The 19,186-nt window shown below is 34.2% G+C and overlaps 1 protein-coding gene across 2 annotated transcripts in view; it reads right to left on the reverse strand.

The window, feature by feature from the left end:
* The window catches only part of ADGRA1 (adhesion G protein-coupled receptor A1), a 238,991-nt gene that overhangs the window by 96,791 nt on the left and 123,014 nt on the right, over window positions 1-19,186 (reverse strand). For both annotated transcript variants that reach the window (XM_072340010.1, XM_072340011.1), the window contains 5 exons: window positions 18,186-18,350; window positions 14,528-14,726; window positions 13,150-13,299; window positions 10,982-11,143; window positions 7,680-7,895 (listed from right to left, as the gene is read on the reverse strand). In XM_072340010.1, the coding sequence (XP_072196111.1) occupies window positions 7,680-7,895; window positions 10,982-11,143; window positions 13,150-13,299; window positions 14,528-14,726; window positions 18,186-18,350 (892 nt within the window). The remainder of the gene's footprint in view (window positions 1-7,679; window positions 7,896-10,981; window positions 11,144-13,149; window positions 13,300-14,527; window positions 14,727-18,185; window positions 18,351-19,186) is intronic.

The following is a 19,186-nucleotide window of genomic DNA, read 5'->3' on the forward strand; positions in this document are numbered from 1 at the left end:
AACCCTCTGAAAAAATACCACAACATAAAGCTATTGCCTTGTATACAACACAGAAAAAAATATACATATTGCCTTATATACAACATGAACTCAACCCCAACAAAAAAAAAAATAAAAAAATCACACAACATTTGAAAACGTTTTATACATTACCTCAGAAATTGTTCCATTTGCCTTTAGTACAACATCAGACCCTTAACAGAAGTTCCATCTACCACATAACCTTTGCAAGGAAATACAGAGTACCTCTCAGTGGGTAGCTCAATGCTACAAGCAGAGTTTGAATCCTCCAATAAGAACCTCCCTCACACCTGTGCCATTGGGTTATCAGATACAGGAGACTGAAATGTCATTAAACAATTAGTGTTTCTAGGGGAAGATTCACACCCATTAATCTTCAAAGTGATCTACTCTAGTGAATGCTTTGTCAGCAAACTATTTGTGTTCCAAAATAAGCCAACAGAAATCAAATCAACCAAGAAAGCAAGCAAAACCTATACTCGTGTAGCTACTATAGCTATCAGTTTAGAAACTAGAAATATCTTAACAGCAAAAATAGGCAATGATGTTAGCTAAACACGTAGTAAAAAGGTATTGAATAATGAAATGTAAGTATTTAATAGATTTTGAGGTGTGGCCTCTTTGTAGATATCAGCCTTATCCAGGGAAAATTAAACAAGTACTAGGAAGAAGAATTAAGAAAGCATCAGTTTATATACAGAGCTATAAAAATTAAAAAGTTGATTATTGATACAGTAACAAATTCAGAGTAGGGTTATAACTCTTCAAATGTCAATGCACAACCAGTAATTTTGGTAGTACTCAGTTTTCTACTTGTTCAGTATTATCTCCTTAGCATTAAGTTAACTTAAAATATGTTCTAACAATTAATGTACTGTGTTATTAACTGCCATAGTGTCACTGTTTTTCTGTTACAATATTTATCTTAATTAGTGTACAAACCATTATTTAACAGCAGAATGCACATGAGGAAGTCTGGTAAATTTGCTTCCTTCTTTTGTAACAAAGAAAATAATCTTCCAATGCCCTTTGGGAAACCCCAAGGAGAACTTTTCTGTAATGAGAGTGTTGGTGTGGAGATTAAAAAAGAAAAGTTTTTCACACAACCATTGTGGATGAGAAAGTGAGAGTATCAGGTATATATTGAAAGCACTCATAAAATCAACACGAGCCATGTTAAATTTATGAAAGCAAATGTGAATTGAAATAACAGAAATTTACATCACATAAGCTGGTACTTTTCCAAGTCCTTTGTTCTTGCATTTGGTCTTTTTCTGTATAAACTGTTCAGACTACTTTTGACCTCTGCATAGATATACAAATTAAAACCCTAAGCTGTTCATAGCATGAATGGAAAACATAATATCACTTAAATAAATGAAAGTTTTTAATACTATACTTGTATCAGAAACATCAGAACCATAAACAATAAATACAGAAAATTCTTCAAGTTGGCTGATGTTATCTGCAGAATTTTTATATGCTGAAGTGGCAAAGGGTAACATAAGAGGGACATGAGCTTATAATTACATTTTATGTGGGTTTTTTTAATGCAGAAACCAGCCATGAAATAGAACATGATACAGTGCATTTTCCTACTTCAAAAAAACATAATGTATTTCAATCTCATTGATGTATGTTAAACAAGTAGAAGAGTTGTAGGAACCCTTCTGCAGATCTAATATAGTTGACATTGTTGCACAAGCATGGATAGTATTTTGGTGCTATTTCATTTTCTCTATATTTAGAAATAGTAGGATAGCCATTCACAGTGTAGAAGACCATGGGGAGTATGTGCAGACTGAAGTCTACTGTGTTCTATTAACGATTGAACACAGAACTACGTATGTCAAAGATGTCATAACTGGCATAATATATAAAGAAAATGTCTGAAAGGGAACAGTAGTGAGAGGTACAGATATGTCATGGTGTGCATTTAGGATTTTGGAATAAAAGGAGGTAGTTCGTCTTCTGTGTGTTTGATTTTGAAATTAAGTCCACCTAATCAACTGAATGACAGAAACCTCACTTTTTACTCAGCGTACAATCACTAATCAACTGCAAGCAAATTCATGCTCACACAGAAAATACTTCAGAAAAACAAACAAAAAAAAAACAAACAACAAAGCACATTGAATAAACATGAAGGGATGAAAGCAGATAAAATAGACTAAACTCTCAATCACACAAAGACATCTGTTTTTGACAAAACTAATAAGCTACTCAAAGAGCAGACCTAAAATGGTTACTGTAAAATTAAAATACTTTCCCAGAAGTTCCCAAAGCAGATACACAAATTAGTGTCAATACACAATAAGAGAAAAATGTTTTGAGTTCTTAGGCACACAAAGTAAACAGCAGGTAAAGAAGAAAATGGGGGAAAAAAATAGATAATTTCTGAAAGAAAAGGAACAGGAAAACTTATAGTATGTAGTACGCAGAGTCTTGACCTGAACATAATGATGATGTTTTACAAAACTTGAAGAAAAAATAATTTGAAACAAAAATAAGTTATGATGCTGTGCTTATTGGTATTGAGCCCACTGCATCACTGTAATACTCAGTGTATGTAAACTGAGAAACTAGGGGTTTTTTTTTTGTTTGTTTGTTTGTTTTTTTCCCTGGTTTACTGCTTCACTTGGCAATATTGTATTTCTGCAGTCATAAGAGCTACAGATTCAGAAAAAACAAAATGATATTCTTATAGCAATCTATGTTATACAGATACAATCAAAGCTTGTAATATTTGATGATAGAGATGCTGTAATACTCTCTAACAAATGATGCATGCTGAGTAATTAGAAGTTATGACGGAAATGGTGATGCCAACACATCCATACTACAAATAAGACAATAACTATTGTACTCTAGAAGAAGAAATACAAAATTATCCGAGTGATCTAATTTTATTGTAGGTAGTAGAGTAGTTTTTTGTTGGGTGCCTTAACTAATACTTTGTTTATATATATATATATATGTGTGTGTATTTATATATATATATAGTATGTGGTTATACAATGTTGCTATGTGAATCTTTTCAATAAAAGGCTGAAAAACATTTGTACTTTTTTCTTGATTTTTTTATTTTTTTTTTAAGGTAGAATTGAATGAAGGAATTTCAGGACTGGGTGAGCAGTTAATCTGACTAATTGGATGAGAAAAGTTAATTAAAAATTGCCAATTCCTATGAAAGTTACTGGAAATATTTTCATTTTGCATTACATTTTAATTGAGTTCACTGATTTGACATATTTCTTTGAACGTTAAATTTCCTAAGTTGAAAAATGCTGTACACAGGCATTCCGAGCACAGAAAAGTGTATGCTTAATGGATAAGCAACCCAATCAAGGTAGCAGCACTAAGCACACATTTTAAAAAATACCAACTTCACATAAACAGATTTGCAGGTAATTAGAATACACATAGTTAATGAAAATATGAGGCGCTGTTCAAATCTTAATGTCTAAAACACCTGTTTATGTAATACTATCACTGAAACCATTTTGGAACCTCTAACTGGGTAACTGCACATCTAAAACTGCCTTAAAAACTTTCAGTATAAATTGTAATTATTATTTATATAAGAATTAGGTTTTGCATTAATAAGAAATTTAATTGTTGCACAGTCAACTAGACAGCTTCTAAATTGATATAATTAATTATCTATAAAGATTAGGAGCATTTCACATACACTTAGTTGCCATGAAAAGCACTTTTATTAAAAGACCGACTCGAAAGCAGTTCTTATGCAACTCATAACTTTTCCCTTCATTGTTTCTTTTGGGGATTTTCTATGCTTTATCCTAATCAAAGTAGTGGGTGGTAGTGCAAATCCTTGCATTAAGTGCTAAATTTTATCTGTGAATGTACTACAAATTTTTTACATTATCAATGTGGTTTGATATTCAAATTGACTTTACGTAAGAAAAAAGTTGATTTTTTTTTTTAACATCTTATGATTATGACAATGAAAAAATATTTCTGTAATTGTATGACTCAAAGTGATTTAAGCAATCAAAGGATTTCGTGAAAGCACTTCAGAATTTTTCTTCATTGCACATCTAGTATCAATACTAACATCAACTTTTAACATTTTAGTGTATGGACATCACCTGCAATGCAATCTGATAAATCAAAAGACCTGTCTGGCTCATAAAAATATGAAAACTAAATAAAATGTAATAGTAAAATGAAATATATTAAGCATATTTAAATGGAATTTGAATTTCAGAAATCAGTGATTACGTGGGAAAATACAGACTTATGTTCCTCCCTACATCAAATGAAAAACTAATGAAACTAGAGAAAGATGAACAATATTTACTCTTTAACAAGTGTTGACAGTGATGCTGAAACCATGAATTACGTAAGTAACATATTTTCTTAGAAATCTGAGAGTGAATACTGAGTTTACAGTCCTCTATGAACCTCATGTTTAATTATGATAGGCAGGACATTTAAATAATTCATTTTATGTTGATGTAATTTAGCGAGACAGAGGAAAGAATAAACTGTACAACTGATATTTGTACACACTGGAGATAATTCATAGAATCAGGCTAGGGCAGGAAGTAGGTTCAGACTACTATCCATCAAATGGGAATCAGACACCAGACATTCATTAGCCCTAAACTGTTCTCAGATTGTCTGAGTTCAAGTGTTACAGTAGCCCTGTATTCATGTATCAATACTGTGATATCCCTACAGTACAGTCAGGCTATGGGGCAGTGTATTAGTAGCGCTCCTCTAACATGAGCTCCAACTATTCAGGCTGAAAAGACACCCATAGGCCTATTTAACCAGGATCAAAACATACACTGTGTCAAAATACAAGCCACTGTATCATAAAACAGGATCATATAACTGAGCCATGTTTTTTCATCCAATGGAGTTCAGTCAGGCAATGTAAACTGTCTACTTCTAACAGCAGAAATGGGATTTAAGACAAAGCATCTGGGTCTAAGCTCTACAATAGCAGAACTTTTGATCTGCAATAGTGATAATTCTTTTTCAGACTTTCAGATTGTTCACTGACTGCTGAGTCAAAATGAGATTGAAAGAGAAAAATCTCTGCATCACACTGAAACAATATTTTGCCCTGGAATATTTTGAAGCAATGTAAGTTAGTCTGTAAAGGACTTTCCACATATTTGAAACAAAAGTTGACATACGTTTAAGAGTTATCTCCCAAAGTTTAAGTAGCGAATCTATTTTAGTACCTTTTAAATTATTGAATTTTCAATTATTCTTGTTAATTTCTTTCATTCCTTCAGTATTTTCTCCCCTTTTTGGGGTTCTCTATTTCATAGTAACTAGATCAGGTTAAACAACTAACAGAACACTCCTTACTAAATTTGTATCAGTTTCCTATGGGTGCCTGAAAATATAAGGATAGGAATAGTACAAAAAATCTCATGTGTTATTTAGAGCGCTTGTGATTGCCTACTTCAGTCCTCTCCCATCAACTTCCCACAAACTTCTTTATGATTACACACTTTTTGTAATTCATTAAGACACATGGCTATCAACAGACCGATGCCATAAACAATTGGTTATGCTTACTGAGCAGATGACTTGCAGTGTTATACATTTGAAGAAAAATAAAGTTTTTATCATAAAACAGTGTAAACATGAGCTCTTTAAGGACAAACATTTATGCTTTTATTAGAAGGTAAATTAAAGTTGTAATTACCATTTGTACTTAGTGATTTTCATTAGATTTTTTTCCTTCTTTATGATTAATCCTATGCTAAGTAGAGGAAAATTCAAAGAATAAGTTCATCATCTAAAATGAAGTTCTAAGTAGTTAGAGTAATGAGTACTTTAAAAAACAGTGACTAAACTTTGGAAACAAGCAACTCCCACCTCCATGACAAACTCTATTTTCCTGAATTTTATACAGCACTATGAAGTTGGTTTACTGTATGTCTCCACAGAGAAAATACAGAATTAATGTCTCTTGGGATAAAGACAAAGAATCCTATTTTCTGTTATAGATTACAATTATATAATTTGTTCTATTAAACAGTGAATAAATTAATATAAGGAATACTGTTCATTTCAGAATGAGTTAAACAAGTGCTTAGCTTAAAAGATTTAGAGAAAAATGAATGGAAGCTTCTTGCTTTTCAGGATACACATATTACACTACAGCCTAAGTACATTTTGGTCTTAAGGCCATGAAACTAACATCTGAATCTTCTGCGGTGTGTTGTTGAAAATTCTGACATCAGATTGATCTAGTGATCTATACATCTACTGATCTAATGTGATAATAACATCATTACTCACAGAATATAAATAATATACTTCAAAATTGCTTTGCATTGTTGTAGGTCATCTTCCTGTGTGCATTCAGTATTTTCCCTTTGTAAGGTGGAATAATACAAAAGATGGACTCACCAATATGGATGGCTCCTCACCTTCAGTCTGTCTGGAAAACGCTGAGGCTGGCTATCCACTCCCCACAAAGGAGCAGTCTCAAAGAGATGCTGCCTCAGTGGTGGTCAGCCCTTAAATGAAGTCTAGGGCAGGTGGAGTCAAGCTTCACCCCTTCTGGGACCACAGCTGAATTACCTTCACCTGTGCTCCCACAGCTGACGCGACACTTGCCTCAGTTGATTAATCAGCTGTGATTACCAGTTTCCTATACACACTTATATATGGTTTATGTTTAGCTCTCTGTTTTGGGTTTTAGATCTCTGACATTTGGTTTTCATCTTATAAATGTCAGTCTCCTCTTTTCAGACAACTGCATAGGTCATCCTAGACAGACATATTAACAGTGTCCACAGAGGAAGTTAATTCCATTGCAGGGGAAAAAAAAAAAAAAAAAAAAAAAAAAAAAAAAAAAAAAAAAAAAAAAAAAAAAAAAAAAAAAAATCTGCCTATTCTATCATTAAGATGGCCTTTTTTAACCAAAAGATACTGAGAGCACAAGCTACTGCCACATCTCTGCCTAACCCATACAGAGATTAAAATGCACCAAAGGGAAAATAACTTCAATCAAATTACTTTTAAAGTTCAATAAACTGGTAGTATTATCCAGAAAATATCATTTTGTCATATTAAGTATTTCAAGAAATAAGGCTATTAAACTGAGATTCAGCTGAAGGATAACAAAACTCCAACTCTGCACTACTTAAATTTAATAACATGCTCAGCCAAATGCAAAATTCCATTTCCTACTAGATCAAAATTTAATTGTTCCACTTCATTATTTGATATTAACAGTGTTCTATTAAAAGTCTTATTTATTATTGTGTTTCTTGGCCTACTACTCAAAAACTGCACTGTAGCACCCTCCCTCTGTGTAAAGTTCAGAGAAAAGAGAATGTAATACTATTTAGTGGATGTAAAGATAATTTCCATTGACTTATTAGTCTGAAAACTTCTGAAATGTAAAATCCAGAGAGCACCTCACTAAAACAAACATTGCCAAATTACTTCAAACGAATTGGTTACGCATGGAAATGTTTTCAGAACTAGATCCAGAGATAGAAAGAACAAAACACTTATTTCTATTCACATCCTGCATTATTAGTGAGATATCTGTTAGAACAACAAAATATCCAATACACCATAGTAAGGCAACTTAAATATTGAAATTATTACCCACATTGAAAAACTAAGTTATATTTGTGATTGCTCTGACTTACCCTAGTAGAAGAATTCAACAAGGAACCATTCAGATTGCCAGTGTTGCACTTGAAATTCAAATGCTGATCAGAATGGGGATCTGCTTCCCAGCCTCCCAAATCATGCACAACTGACTTGCCAACATTTGCAGGTATTTTTTGGAAGGCAGTGCAAGTCATTCCCATGAAATTAGATGGCTTGATCATAAAGGCCTCCAGAGCAATATTATGAGATACCTGTCAAAACATATTGAGAAGCAGAGATATTGCTAACTCATTAGGCTTAATTACATATAATTATATGAATATTGTGTATTTATTGTACATAGTTTATAAAGATTGTGTTTGTACATGCTTCCATACATAATGCATAGGGGTAAGAAAGAAAATGGAACTTATTTTTAAAAACTCACATAAAACTCTACAAGAGTACAGACAGATTGCTTGAAAACTTCTTAGGCATAAGTAAAAAAAGATGACAAGACAGCTAATAAATAATTTTAAAAAGCCTTTAATTTATTTCTCATTTTGTACCAGTTTTGCAACTGTGCCATCATCAGCTTCAACAGATTTAATTTTGATTTAAAGCAATACAGATATGAGGTCAATTAGTAACAGCAGTAGAATGGATTATTTTTAAAATGGACAAGGATGTGTTCTGTGCTTCAGAATGAAATGGAAAGAAGCTCAGCTATTTGTTGGATGCATTGAATGATTTCTGATTGTCTTTCACAGATCACATTCCATTATCCCATTTGCACGGTACTATTAGCCATATCACCAGAATCAAGCTATGTGTCTCAGTTAAAACTTCTGTGTGGAAATGCATTTCTAAAACCCTGGCAAGAGCCATTTAATTATTTAGAACTTCAAGTTTCCTGCTGTAGAATGGAATAGAACTAGTTTCCTCATTCATATTTGTGAGATGATGATAAGAAAATGTTAGCTGGAGGATATTGTAGTGACAGTCCAAGTGATTTCACAAGTCCTATTTTCTAAATTTTGAATACAAAATTCTTTAAACTTTAAACTTTTCATTTTCAAAATAATCCCATGGCAATGTTTAAACAGTGTGAACACACTGTTCTCAGCATATAGGAACAGACGGGTAAAATAGAAGTTGAAGCTGTTCCTTATTAGGACTCTGAAATGAATTATGAAATGGATATAGATGAATGCAGAGCAAAACTATCCATGGAAACAAGCATCTGTAAGAAAGGTACATGTTACAAAAAGCCATGAGCTAATCTTTTTTAGTTACAGATATAGAAAATGATAATGTGGAGTCCATTTTCTAAACCTCACATAAAGGCATCCCTAAGCAAAATGGTCAAAAAGGGTCCTTGAAGGGATAAGCAGAGAACAGTACTAAGTGGAGCAGACTAAAAATAAAAACAACAACAGCAAATATATTGCAATTAGCCTTAAATATTCTGGCTTTTATGAGTGGGAGAGTGAAATGAAAACTCCAGGAGCTGGTCCAACACAACAACTTTATCTCAAAATTGGACGAATAGATTGGAGTGATATGGTGGATGGCTATTCGATTGATAAGGAATTGGTTGGATGGTCATAGCCAGAGGTTTGTGGGTTGAATGGGGACCCAGCCCACGATCTGGTGGGTGGTACCCTGCCCACAGCAGAGGGTAGAACTTGGTGGGATTTAAGGTCTCTTCTAAGCAAAGTCACTCTATGATTCTATGGTTTAAAGTCTGCAGCACACCCCTGACAGGACTAAGGAGACAAGTTTATCATCCACAGGAAGTCTTCCTTCTCAAACTGCAGATCTGACATAAGTAAACACAAAAATATGAGCAGAAGCAAGTACCTCAAAACAATACTGAAGGGAAATTAATCTGGGACAAACCTTGCTGTCTGGCCTCTGAAGGGGCTTCCATACCCTGGGGTATATCTACAGTTTGTTTTGCAAAGGAGATTTAAGAAGATCTAAATGATGATTTTCATCATGGCATTTTTCTGACCTCCAGGAAATGGAAAACCAGTTTTGTCTTCCAACAGTAACATAGGAATAATAGCAGAAGTCACAGCTTCCAGTTAGCTTGTCAACTGATAGGGAATGTAGTTGTGCATTTGTTGTTAAGCTAACAGAATTTATCAAGGCCCATTTCTTTTCAGAAAGTGTTTTATAAACTAGTCGCTAATTAAGCTTTGGGGGTTTCAGGTGTTGTTTTTTTTGGGGGGGGGAAGGAAAAGAAAAAAGAAAAGGAGATGAAAGCAGATGCAATTTCTATGTATAGTTTTCTGGCTGGCCTCCAGAAGGAACAGACATGTTTGGTACTATATGAGATGACAAAAAGAAAAACTCCACAGCTTTGTTTATTTACAAATTGCACTCAACCATAAACTAATTCTCCTACAGAACACTGCAAGAAGCAAAAAATACAAGGCATAGAAAAAAGGCTACAGACTCTGACCTACATGTCACATTAATGTCAACTTCTTTCTGAAGCAGTGACAAGAAAAAAAAGACTTTTGGCAATTGACATTTAAAAGACACCTGAAGTATAAAGTATAAGGAACATCCCTAGCTGTCAAATTACAAAATACTTCTAAAAAGCAAATTATTGTCTCTATATCTTAATAAAAATAAACGATTCTAGCAAATTTGATCATTTTATGTAGAAGAGTGTTATAAAAATAAATCCAATAAGTTCTGTCAGTTTATTCTTCAAGTGGATCAGACTGTACTTTACTAAAATTATACAGCAAAGGGACTAAGGTTACTATGCTGTTCAGCTCAGCTTGTAATTCAACTCAGTCCAGAATTTCTTTCTTCTACTCTTTTTTTAATACATTATTGCCTTAATTGAAACTACACTGATTTTACTTCTGTGCAGTATCTTCAACTAAATAAAAATAAAAATAAAATAGAGGAGCTGACAAAATAAAAAAGGTTGCTTGAAATCAAGAAAGGTAACCGAAAGAGTAATAAGGCTTTGAAATATTTATCTGAAATTCTATAAAGATAATTTTCAAGACTTTCTAACTTCTACACATTTCTACCACTTAGATGTTGAAAGTGACAAAGACAGTCTAATGTAAGAATAAATATATAAAAGCAAAATCATGCAAAACAATTCTTAATATCATCAGAGATACTCATGAAAATGCTTCACTGTTCCCAACAGAACGCAGGAAAAAAAATTCTACAGAATCTAAGTAAATCTATAGAAATAGGCTAAGCTGAGTATCTGATTTATACAATCTTGTCCTTCTCTACGTAGAATTTAGAAGTAAAAATCACAAAGAAAACATTTTTAAAATAAATTTTGTCAAAAGTGCTATGTGATTTTATGAAATACCTTCGAAATAACTTGGATGTTGCTGGTCAGTATTTGACTTGCAATGTGTTCCACACACCGGACAATTCTGGAGCAGGCTTTGTCTTCTTTTTGAGCCATCCACAATACATGGTCATCAACAGTCATTATGTTGCTTGCAATTTCAATGAGAGCATCCCCTATCTGAAAATTAAAAAACAAACAAATGAGTATTTTCTGCAAAATACAACAATAGGAAGTAAGTATGCAAGACCACAACTAAGAACGGGGATTGTATTTCTCCTAGTAACCATCATTCAAAGATATTTTTCATTTTGTTAAGAAAGTTACATGTACTGAAACAGAAATATCAAGAAAATAAAAATGCCAACACCTTCAAAAAAAAAAAAAAATGTATTCGTTCACATTTTTTAAACATATCTGCAAGGCACACCATGAAAATGATTCTCATTGGGCAATTAATGGAATTCCAGAATTATTAACCTCTTTCTTAAACTATTAAAAGTGGCCATGGCTCTATAAAAAAAAAAAAAAAAAACAACTTCATAGTTTGTAAAAGGACCTTGCAGGGGAGAAGGATAATTTATTTGGAATAGATTTCTGTTACAGACTTAATAGTGCAAATTTGAGATATAACTGAAGTGTTGATACAAATCTGTAATATCTCACTGGCTATATAGAAAGTATGGGCTTATAGTGTTGTGTTTTAATTTACTTTTGTGACTAATTCCATGTGATAAATCCCAGCCTTTGTCAGATGACGTTTTGGAGTTTTTAATAAGCGTGACTATGTGTTTCAAAATCTTATTAGCTTACTTAATTTAGAAAGAGTAACTTTCACTGTGAGTATTTCTGGTGATGCTTTCAAGTAGAAGTTAAAATATTTACTTCCTAGAATTTTAAAACTTATTTTTGAGTAAGATTTCAAAACCACGTTTACCATTTTTTCTGAAGGTTTGTGAATTCCTAAGAAACAAAGACATGCCAAAGGTACAAGAAGATATCACCTGAACACAGAAAAAAATCATCAAGAGAGAAACACAACTTAAAGGAAGCATAAGAAGCTAAGATGTCAAACTAATAGGAACAGAAAAATGATGCAAATACACAGATAATTCATTGCAATGTAAAAAGAAATTCAGCAATGGAGAAAGATGTTTAAGGAATGAAAAGCTATAACATTTTTTCTGGATTTCCAATAAAAAATACAGTTTGCATGCATTGCAAAATGAGAGGTGAGAAATAAGAAGATGTATTAAGATGTAATCATTTATACTATAATTCAATGTATCATTGAAGAATAAACTTATGACATTAAAAATACAAAATTTTGGGCTAATATGTGTACATTTTCCCAGTAACTGTCCTTAAAGCAATTGATGCTTTGAGAGATGAATCCCAAGATGAGACAAAGTACCACTAACATATAAAAATGTACAAAGGCTGCTCCAAAAGTAATGCCTTCTATTTTATTATGTTGGTACACAGCATCAGTGGCAGATGTTGATGCGCTGGTATTACATGTTGAACCTTTCTGCTAATACTCCATTACATTTTCTTGCTGTGTGATGGATGGCAGCAGAGAGGCAGTCTGACAAAATGGTGTCTGATTTGGAAGTGTGTATGAAGCAAAGGCATGTTGCTGAATTTATGGGATAAATTCAAATATTTCTTTCTTGTTTTTGTATTCCCCCCCCCCCCCCCCCCCCCCCCCCCCCCCCCCCCCCCCCCCCCCCCCCCCCCCCCCCCCCCCCCCACCCCCCCCCCCCCCCCCCCCCCTCGAAAGGATATTGAATGAAGCGGCTTTCACAGTTGTATCTTTGAAACACAACTCTTAGAGAGCCCTTAGTAATACACTTTAGGTCTAGCATATGATGATGAAATTGAAGTTGGAGGCTTTTTCAGGCACCGTTAGTTGCAGTGAAAATAAAAATGAAAAAGAAAATTAAGGATGTGTCTTATTGAAAAGCAATTTTTATTCCTTAGCAGAAATGTTTTTGTCGGTCAGATGAGACGGCTCAGCTGCCTGACATAAAGAAAGACATAGCAGCATATGAGGAATGTTTGCTGCTGAATACCAGGCAAGCAGTTTTAGAAGCTTCAGTGTGTGCCTGCATACATTAAGAACAGGGCCATATGTGAAGACTTCACTTCTATGAGATACTTTCAGCATACAAAAAATATCTTACATCTTCAACTTCATCCACGAAGACAATTAACTTTTCCATTATATAAGCCAAATATATTACATCCATTTTATCCGCAAAGTTGGGAGCATCTCTTGTGTAGGCTGTCAGTTGGCGGGAAAATTCAAGTACAGTCGTCAAATTGATGTGCATCTGAAAATACATGAGAATTGCTTGGTGTGATCAATCTGCTGGATTATTTCTCTGCTAAAAACTAGAGATTCCATCCATTTGTATAATGCTTTCTATTATTTCACTTTGAGTCATATGCATTGTTAGTACCATAAACATAAATGTCAGTAGAATATTTTATCTTAAGTCTCAGATTTAATTGTTGTCATCCCCAGACACCATCGCACGTCAACAAATACTGAAAATTTCTGCAGGTCTAATTTTTCTAGACTGGAACTAACAGGCCTCAGTATATTTTATCAGCAGAGATGACCCAGCTAACATTATTAATGGCTGTCATGGTTTTGTAATTTTGTAATTTTGCTATCAGTATTCCACATCATAACATCATGTAAAGCATGGATAATTTTACCGAATACGCAGCTTACAGAAGAAGACTACATATCCCAGAGAACATCATGGTCAGGGATAAGTCACGAGACAAGGACACTATATAATTTCACTTCGGGGCTGGACTCGCTCTCTTGAATCCAAGGAGCCAGGGGGAGCATGTGGGAGCATTCCAGTTGTTTCGCCTAGAGCTACAGTAGGCCTCTCGGTTTTGGGACTCACTCTCTTTCTCCTATTTTACTTGATTCGTTAGCCTTAATTTCAATTATTTTGTATTATATTGTGTTATCCTGTATTTCGATATAGTATTTAGTAAATATGTGTGCCTCCTTAGATGGTTGCCGCTGTTTTCTTTTCCTTTTCCCTTTTTCCCTTTCCTTTTTGGACCAGCGGCCCTGCGGGCCAGCTGCCCCCCTGTCATGGGCGCAGGTAGATTTTCGGTTAACCCGTGACAGATTTTGGTGGAGAATGCAGGCATAAAGCTGCTGTTATTCTGCTGTTCTTTTAGCTTTTAAGAGAGAATCCTTTTTACAGAGGTTTTTTTTTTTTCTCGTTAAGGAGCTAAGGTTTACATTTCTGCACCTGCAAGCTTGACCTTGAACCCATGACAATGGCCATCTAGACTCCAGACACTCAGAGAAAGAAAAATATTAAAGGCAGTAAATAACTGTGCACCGCATGTTCCTACTGCATTATCAATTGACAGAACCACTGCATGAAAAATTAAAATTAAATAAAATTTAAAAATCCAACATTTTATTCAAAGCCCAACTATCCCATACTTGTGGCTGAACATTTTCTTGCAAACTATCTCATAAAATCAGAACTACAGAAAGGAAGCTATGGATTTCAGCATTACCTGACTGAAAGCATGAAGAACTTGAGTTATTTCTTGTGAATAAGGACATTCAGAATAGTTTCCATCATCCCAGCGTCCAGCTCGATTACATTTACGCCATGCCTTAGACTCTGCTACACCATTGTGAAAGGCAATGGAGTTAAATGAATACTGAAGGCAAGGATGGTAAGCAGTTATCCCAGCCAAAGTTCTAGGCCATCTGTGAACAGCAGGGCAGCAAAAAAATTAACACACAAAACATTTTATTCAAAGGCAACTGACAATATAGCAACAGTATGCATGGTATATGAGGGAAAAAAAAAAAAAAAAAAGCCAACAAAACACACAAAAAAACAAGGCTGTTTTAAATTTTACCTCATATTGCAGTCTATAAGGGATTAAATTGTTGTGCTTGGTGTTAAAGAAATGAATGGAATTTTCCCTACTTTCACCTATGAAGTCTGCATAAGGCAGAGCAGAAACTCATCAAAAAGAAAACAGTTACTAAATGTTGCAAAAAGTAAAGGCTCAAAACATAGATGACAATCTACACTTCTCATTTTTACCTAATGCAACAAAGCACTTTCTGCCCCAAAGCCCAGAGGAGCAAAAGTTCCTGAATGTATCAGAAGTCAATAGATGCAGTACAAGCAGAGGTTATGTCTTGTGGAGGAAGGAGACTGATCTGAAAAATTAAGTATTTTATATATGAGATTTAGCTACTATGATGGCAAAATTGTTTTTGAAAAGAGATAGTAAGTCAAGAGGAACCACAATTGTTCTGTTTATCTCAAAGGCCTACTATGGAATACTAATCTTTAATATATCTGCTTCATTCTCTTTAACCACACAACTGCAATCTATTCCTTTGGGTACAAATCCATGGTGATTTTCAGGCTAGTATGGTGGTAGCAAGATCAGGTAATGGGGAAAAAATCAGACAAAATGAGAAGTGTACAATCAAGTCAGCGTGTCTGGAAAGGATGTGGTTTTAACTTTAATTGCACTGATGTAATGACTGAAACCCGACCAATTATAAAAAATATAAAATTCTGCCTGCCACTGACACACACCTTGATAATCAACCTTTGCTCATACATATCCTGGTACTTAAAAGACACAGATCCATTTTGACACTGTTACATAATTTAGCAACAGGTTTGAGGCTAGGTTTGTATGTTGTCTTAGTCTCAAAATGGAAAGGTAAGAAGTATTTTTATGTGCCACAGCTAACTGTTACTGAAGAAATTCATGTGATGTATAATCACTTGAAACAAAATGAAACATGAAAGGATCATCACAAAACAAACAAAAAACAAAATAGTATTACTAAATGCTCCTTTTGCCTCTGAACTATTATTTTAGTGAAATGTCAGCATTAATACAGCTGGGCCACAGAATAGCACCCTACCCCAAAAGTAAAACTGAAGAGACTATTGTGAAACTAAAGCACACTGAGTCTTACCACAGGTAACAGAATCTGGTCTTTATGATTTGAAATTATAACATTACATAACTTTGCATTTTAGAATTACCTTATAGTGAGGTGTAGAAGAAAATATCAGCAAAATATGGCCACAAGAGAATAAAATTCTGATTACTTAAAGCCAGTTCAGTGTAACTCACAGTGCCTATTTCTGGCAGCAGTTGTGCAATTATGAATACCACCTAAACTGGCTAACTAAAAGAACCATGTTTCCAAAACTGCTGATGATTTTTTCATTTTTTCCCCAACAAAAGAGCTGTTCTTACCAGCTTTGCTTTTGTGCTACAACTCTTTTTACTTATATACTTGCTATGTTATGAAAACTTCAAAGACCTTCCTAAGAAAAAATTACTGATTAGAAAGCTACCTGTCTGAGGATGAACTTTTGGAATAGTTTCAGTTTGAGGCTGATAAATTCTCTATAATTCTAAATGCCAAAGGAATCTATGGACTCAGCATTCCTCAGATATATATCTCAAAAATAAATGTGTATAGAATTCTGGAAAAGTGATCAATAGGGAAAGAGCACTTCTAATCTTTGGATTTATATAAAATGACAATGCCCCTGGTGTTAGTCTGAGCAGCCAGTAGAATTTATATATTTATTAAGCAAAGGATTTAACTGTACAGAAAGAACGTATAGTTCATAAAGATGTCATAAAAATATTCAATATGTATTATCTGATAGAATGTATATATTTTTACAAAAGACCTAATTTAAAGTATTAAAATTGAAGGGAGGTATACAAGTCAGAAGTACGTGTAAAAAATTCTAGTGTTTAGCTTCCTCTCTCAGCTACTTTTCCTTTAATTAACTATTCAAGTTGAATTCTTATTATAATTCACATGGTAACAAATTACCTTCCTGATTTCTCAATGGGAATGCCATCATACATCAGTGTTATTGTCAAGTAAGTAATGATACTTTGTTTAAGAGGTTTATGCATATCACTGAAGCATTTTATAACCAACTGAAAACAATGATAAATTTTACAGTTGCTTTTTTTTCTTTTTTTTTTGGGGGGGGGGGGGGTAGGGTTAAAAACAAAAAACAGACCCCACTAGCATATGATGATAAAACTAAGATGAAAGAAAAACTGCATTTAGTCAACAATACTGTGCAATGTGATTACATTCAGACAGCAGGATAGATGTGCATTCTAATCATGTTATATAATGGTAGAACTGCATGTGGCCTTAGGCTCACCTCTAATGATCTGTTTTACCAAGTAGTACTTATTATTTTCACAGAATCACAGAATTGTAGGGGTTGGGAGGGACCTCTAGAGATCATTGAGTCCAACCCCCCTGTCAAAACAGGCTCCCTATACTACGTTGCACAAGTAGGCATCCAGGCAGGACTTGAATATCTCCAGAGACGGAGACTCCACCATCTCCCTGGGCAGCCTGTTCCAGTGCTCTGTCACCCTCACTGTAAAGAAGTTCTTGCGCACATTCGTGCGGAACTTCCTATGCAGAAGTTTCAGCCCATTACACCTAGTCCTGTCCCCACGCACTACTGAAATGAGACCAGCCTCCCCACTACGGCTCCCAAACCTCAGGTATTTATAAACCTGGATCAGGTCCCCTCTCAGCCTTCTTTTCTCAAGGCTAAACAAACCCAGTTCACTAAGTCTCTTCTCATAGGGGAGATGCTCCAGGCTCTTTACCATCTTTGTGGCCCTGATTGTTTTTAGCAGCTTTTTTTCTTTTATAAACAAAACAAACAATTTTGATTGTTTTTAGCAGTTTTTTTCTTTTATAATAATAGCTCTTTTTATTATTTATTACTTCTCATATGAACAGAAGTAGCAGAACTGGATAGATTAAGAAAGTACTGAATATTTAAATTTCTAATGTGTTAACATAGTATTATTATATTCTATAATTCTAAAAGGTCCAAGAAAAATTATTAACCCTTATCCATTTAGCTGTGAAGGTCCTACACCTGAAATTTTCCATAAACTTGCACTGACGAGTTAGAAGAATTCTCAGACTCTTATGAACCACAGCCGCTCTTCAAACACTATCTGCCATTTCCCATAATAATCATACAGTGCTCTCCCTTCCTACTCTATTACATGACAGTGACAAGAAAAATAAGTGACAGCTTTGTACCTGACTCCGAAGCATCACGTAAACATGTATATTACCCATATCTATATCAACACACTTAAAACCAGGAATTCATACCTGAAATCTCCCTTGTTGTTAATAACTCTCTCCGCAGGGCAGTAGGGTGCAGCCATTTCCAGTACCACAATTTCTACATGTTTAGTGCTATTTCCATAGGAATTGTTGACTAGACACTCCCAATCTCCAGATGCATTAATATCAATGCTAGACAGGGTAAGTTCACTATAAAAAGAAAAGATTAATAATTGAATACACTTAAGTATATAGTGATTGTTATTTATTTCCTGACATTAACTTCTCTTCAGACATTTTCTATGAAAACATAAACATGGTTTTGCTCAGTTATTTAAAAGACAGACAATATGTGATTGATATTAAAATTTTAGCAGCACCAAATGATAGACCGTTTTAGTCATGAGAGGCTGTAACACAAAAGTCATTGCAAAGGAACAGTTATGCATCAGTCCTCACTCTCCTTTCCCCAAATATTGTTTTTGTTTCATAACCAAGTACTTAAAAGTCAGAAATACATTTCAAGTTGACAACACAACCAACCCACAGAGAATGCTTCCCTTCAGCTGTCATTGGAACTCCTCTGGCGTTTCAAAACCAGAATCTGTTTTCCTGTGGCAGCCTGGGACAAGATTTCTAGAATAGGCACTGACTTTGGAAGCCGTATATATCTTTCCTGATTAATGCAATATGAGATGAGACAGATGCTGATTTTTTTATTTTATTTTTTTTTAGCACTGTACTACTCGTGAACTTCTTTCACACTGTTCTCTCCAAAACATGAGATGTAGTTATTAATATCAATAAATGAAGGTTGAATAAGCACTGCATAATTAAAATGATAGACAAGTTAAATATAGAGACACTTCACAGCTTCTCTTACAATATGAACATTGTACAGTACAGCACCATGCCAGTGTTTAGCTGCCCAAGCTAAATATTCCATGTATAGTTAGAAGAAATAATTTCAGTATTATTTAAAAAAGCTCAGAGCTGTTTTTGTTAGGATTTTCTGTATATTTTAGATGAAATTAGAAGATTTCCTT

The sequence above is a fragment of the Excalfactoria chinensis genome, chromosome 6, assembly GCF_039878825.1.
Source record: "Excalfactoria chinensis isolate bCotChi1 chromosome 6, bCotChi1.hap2, whole genome shotgun sequence".
NCBI classification, from domain to species: domain Eukaryota; kingdom Metazoa; phylum Chordata; class Aves; order Galliformes; family Phasianidae; genus Excalfactoria; species Excalfactoria chinensis.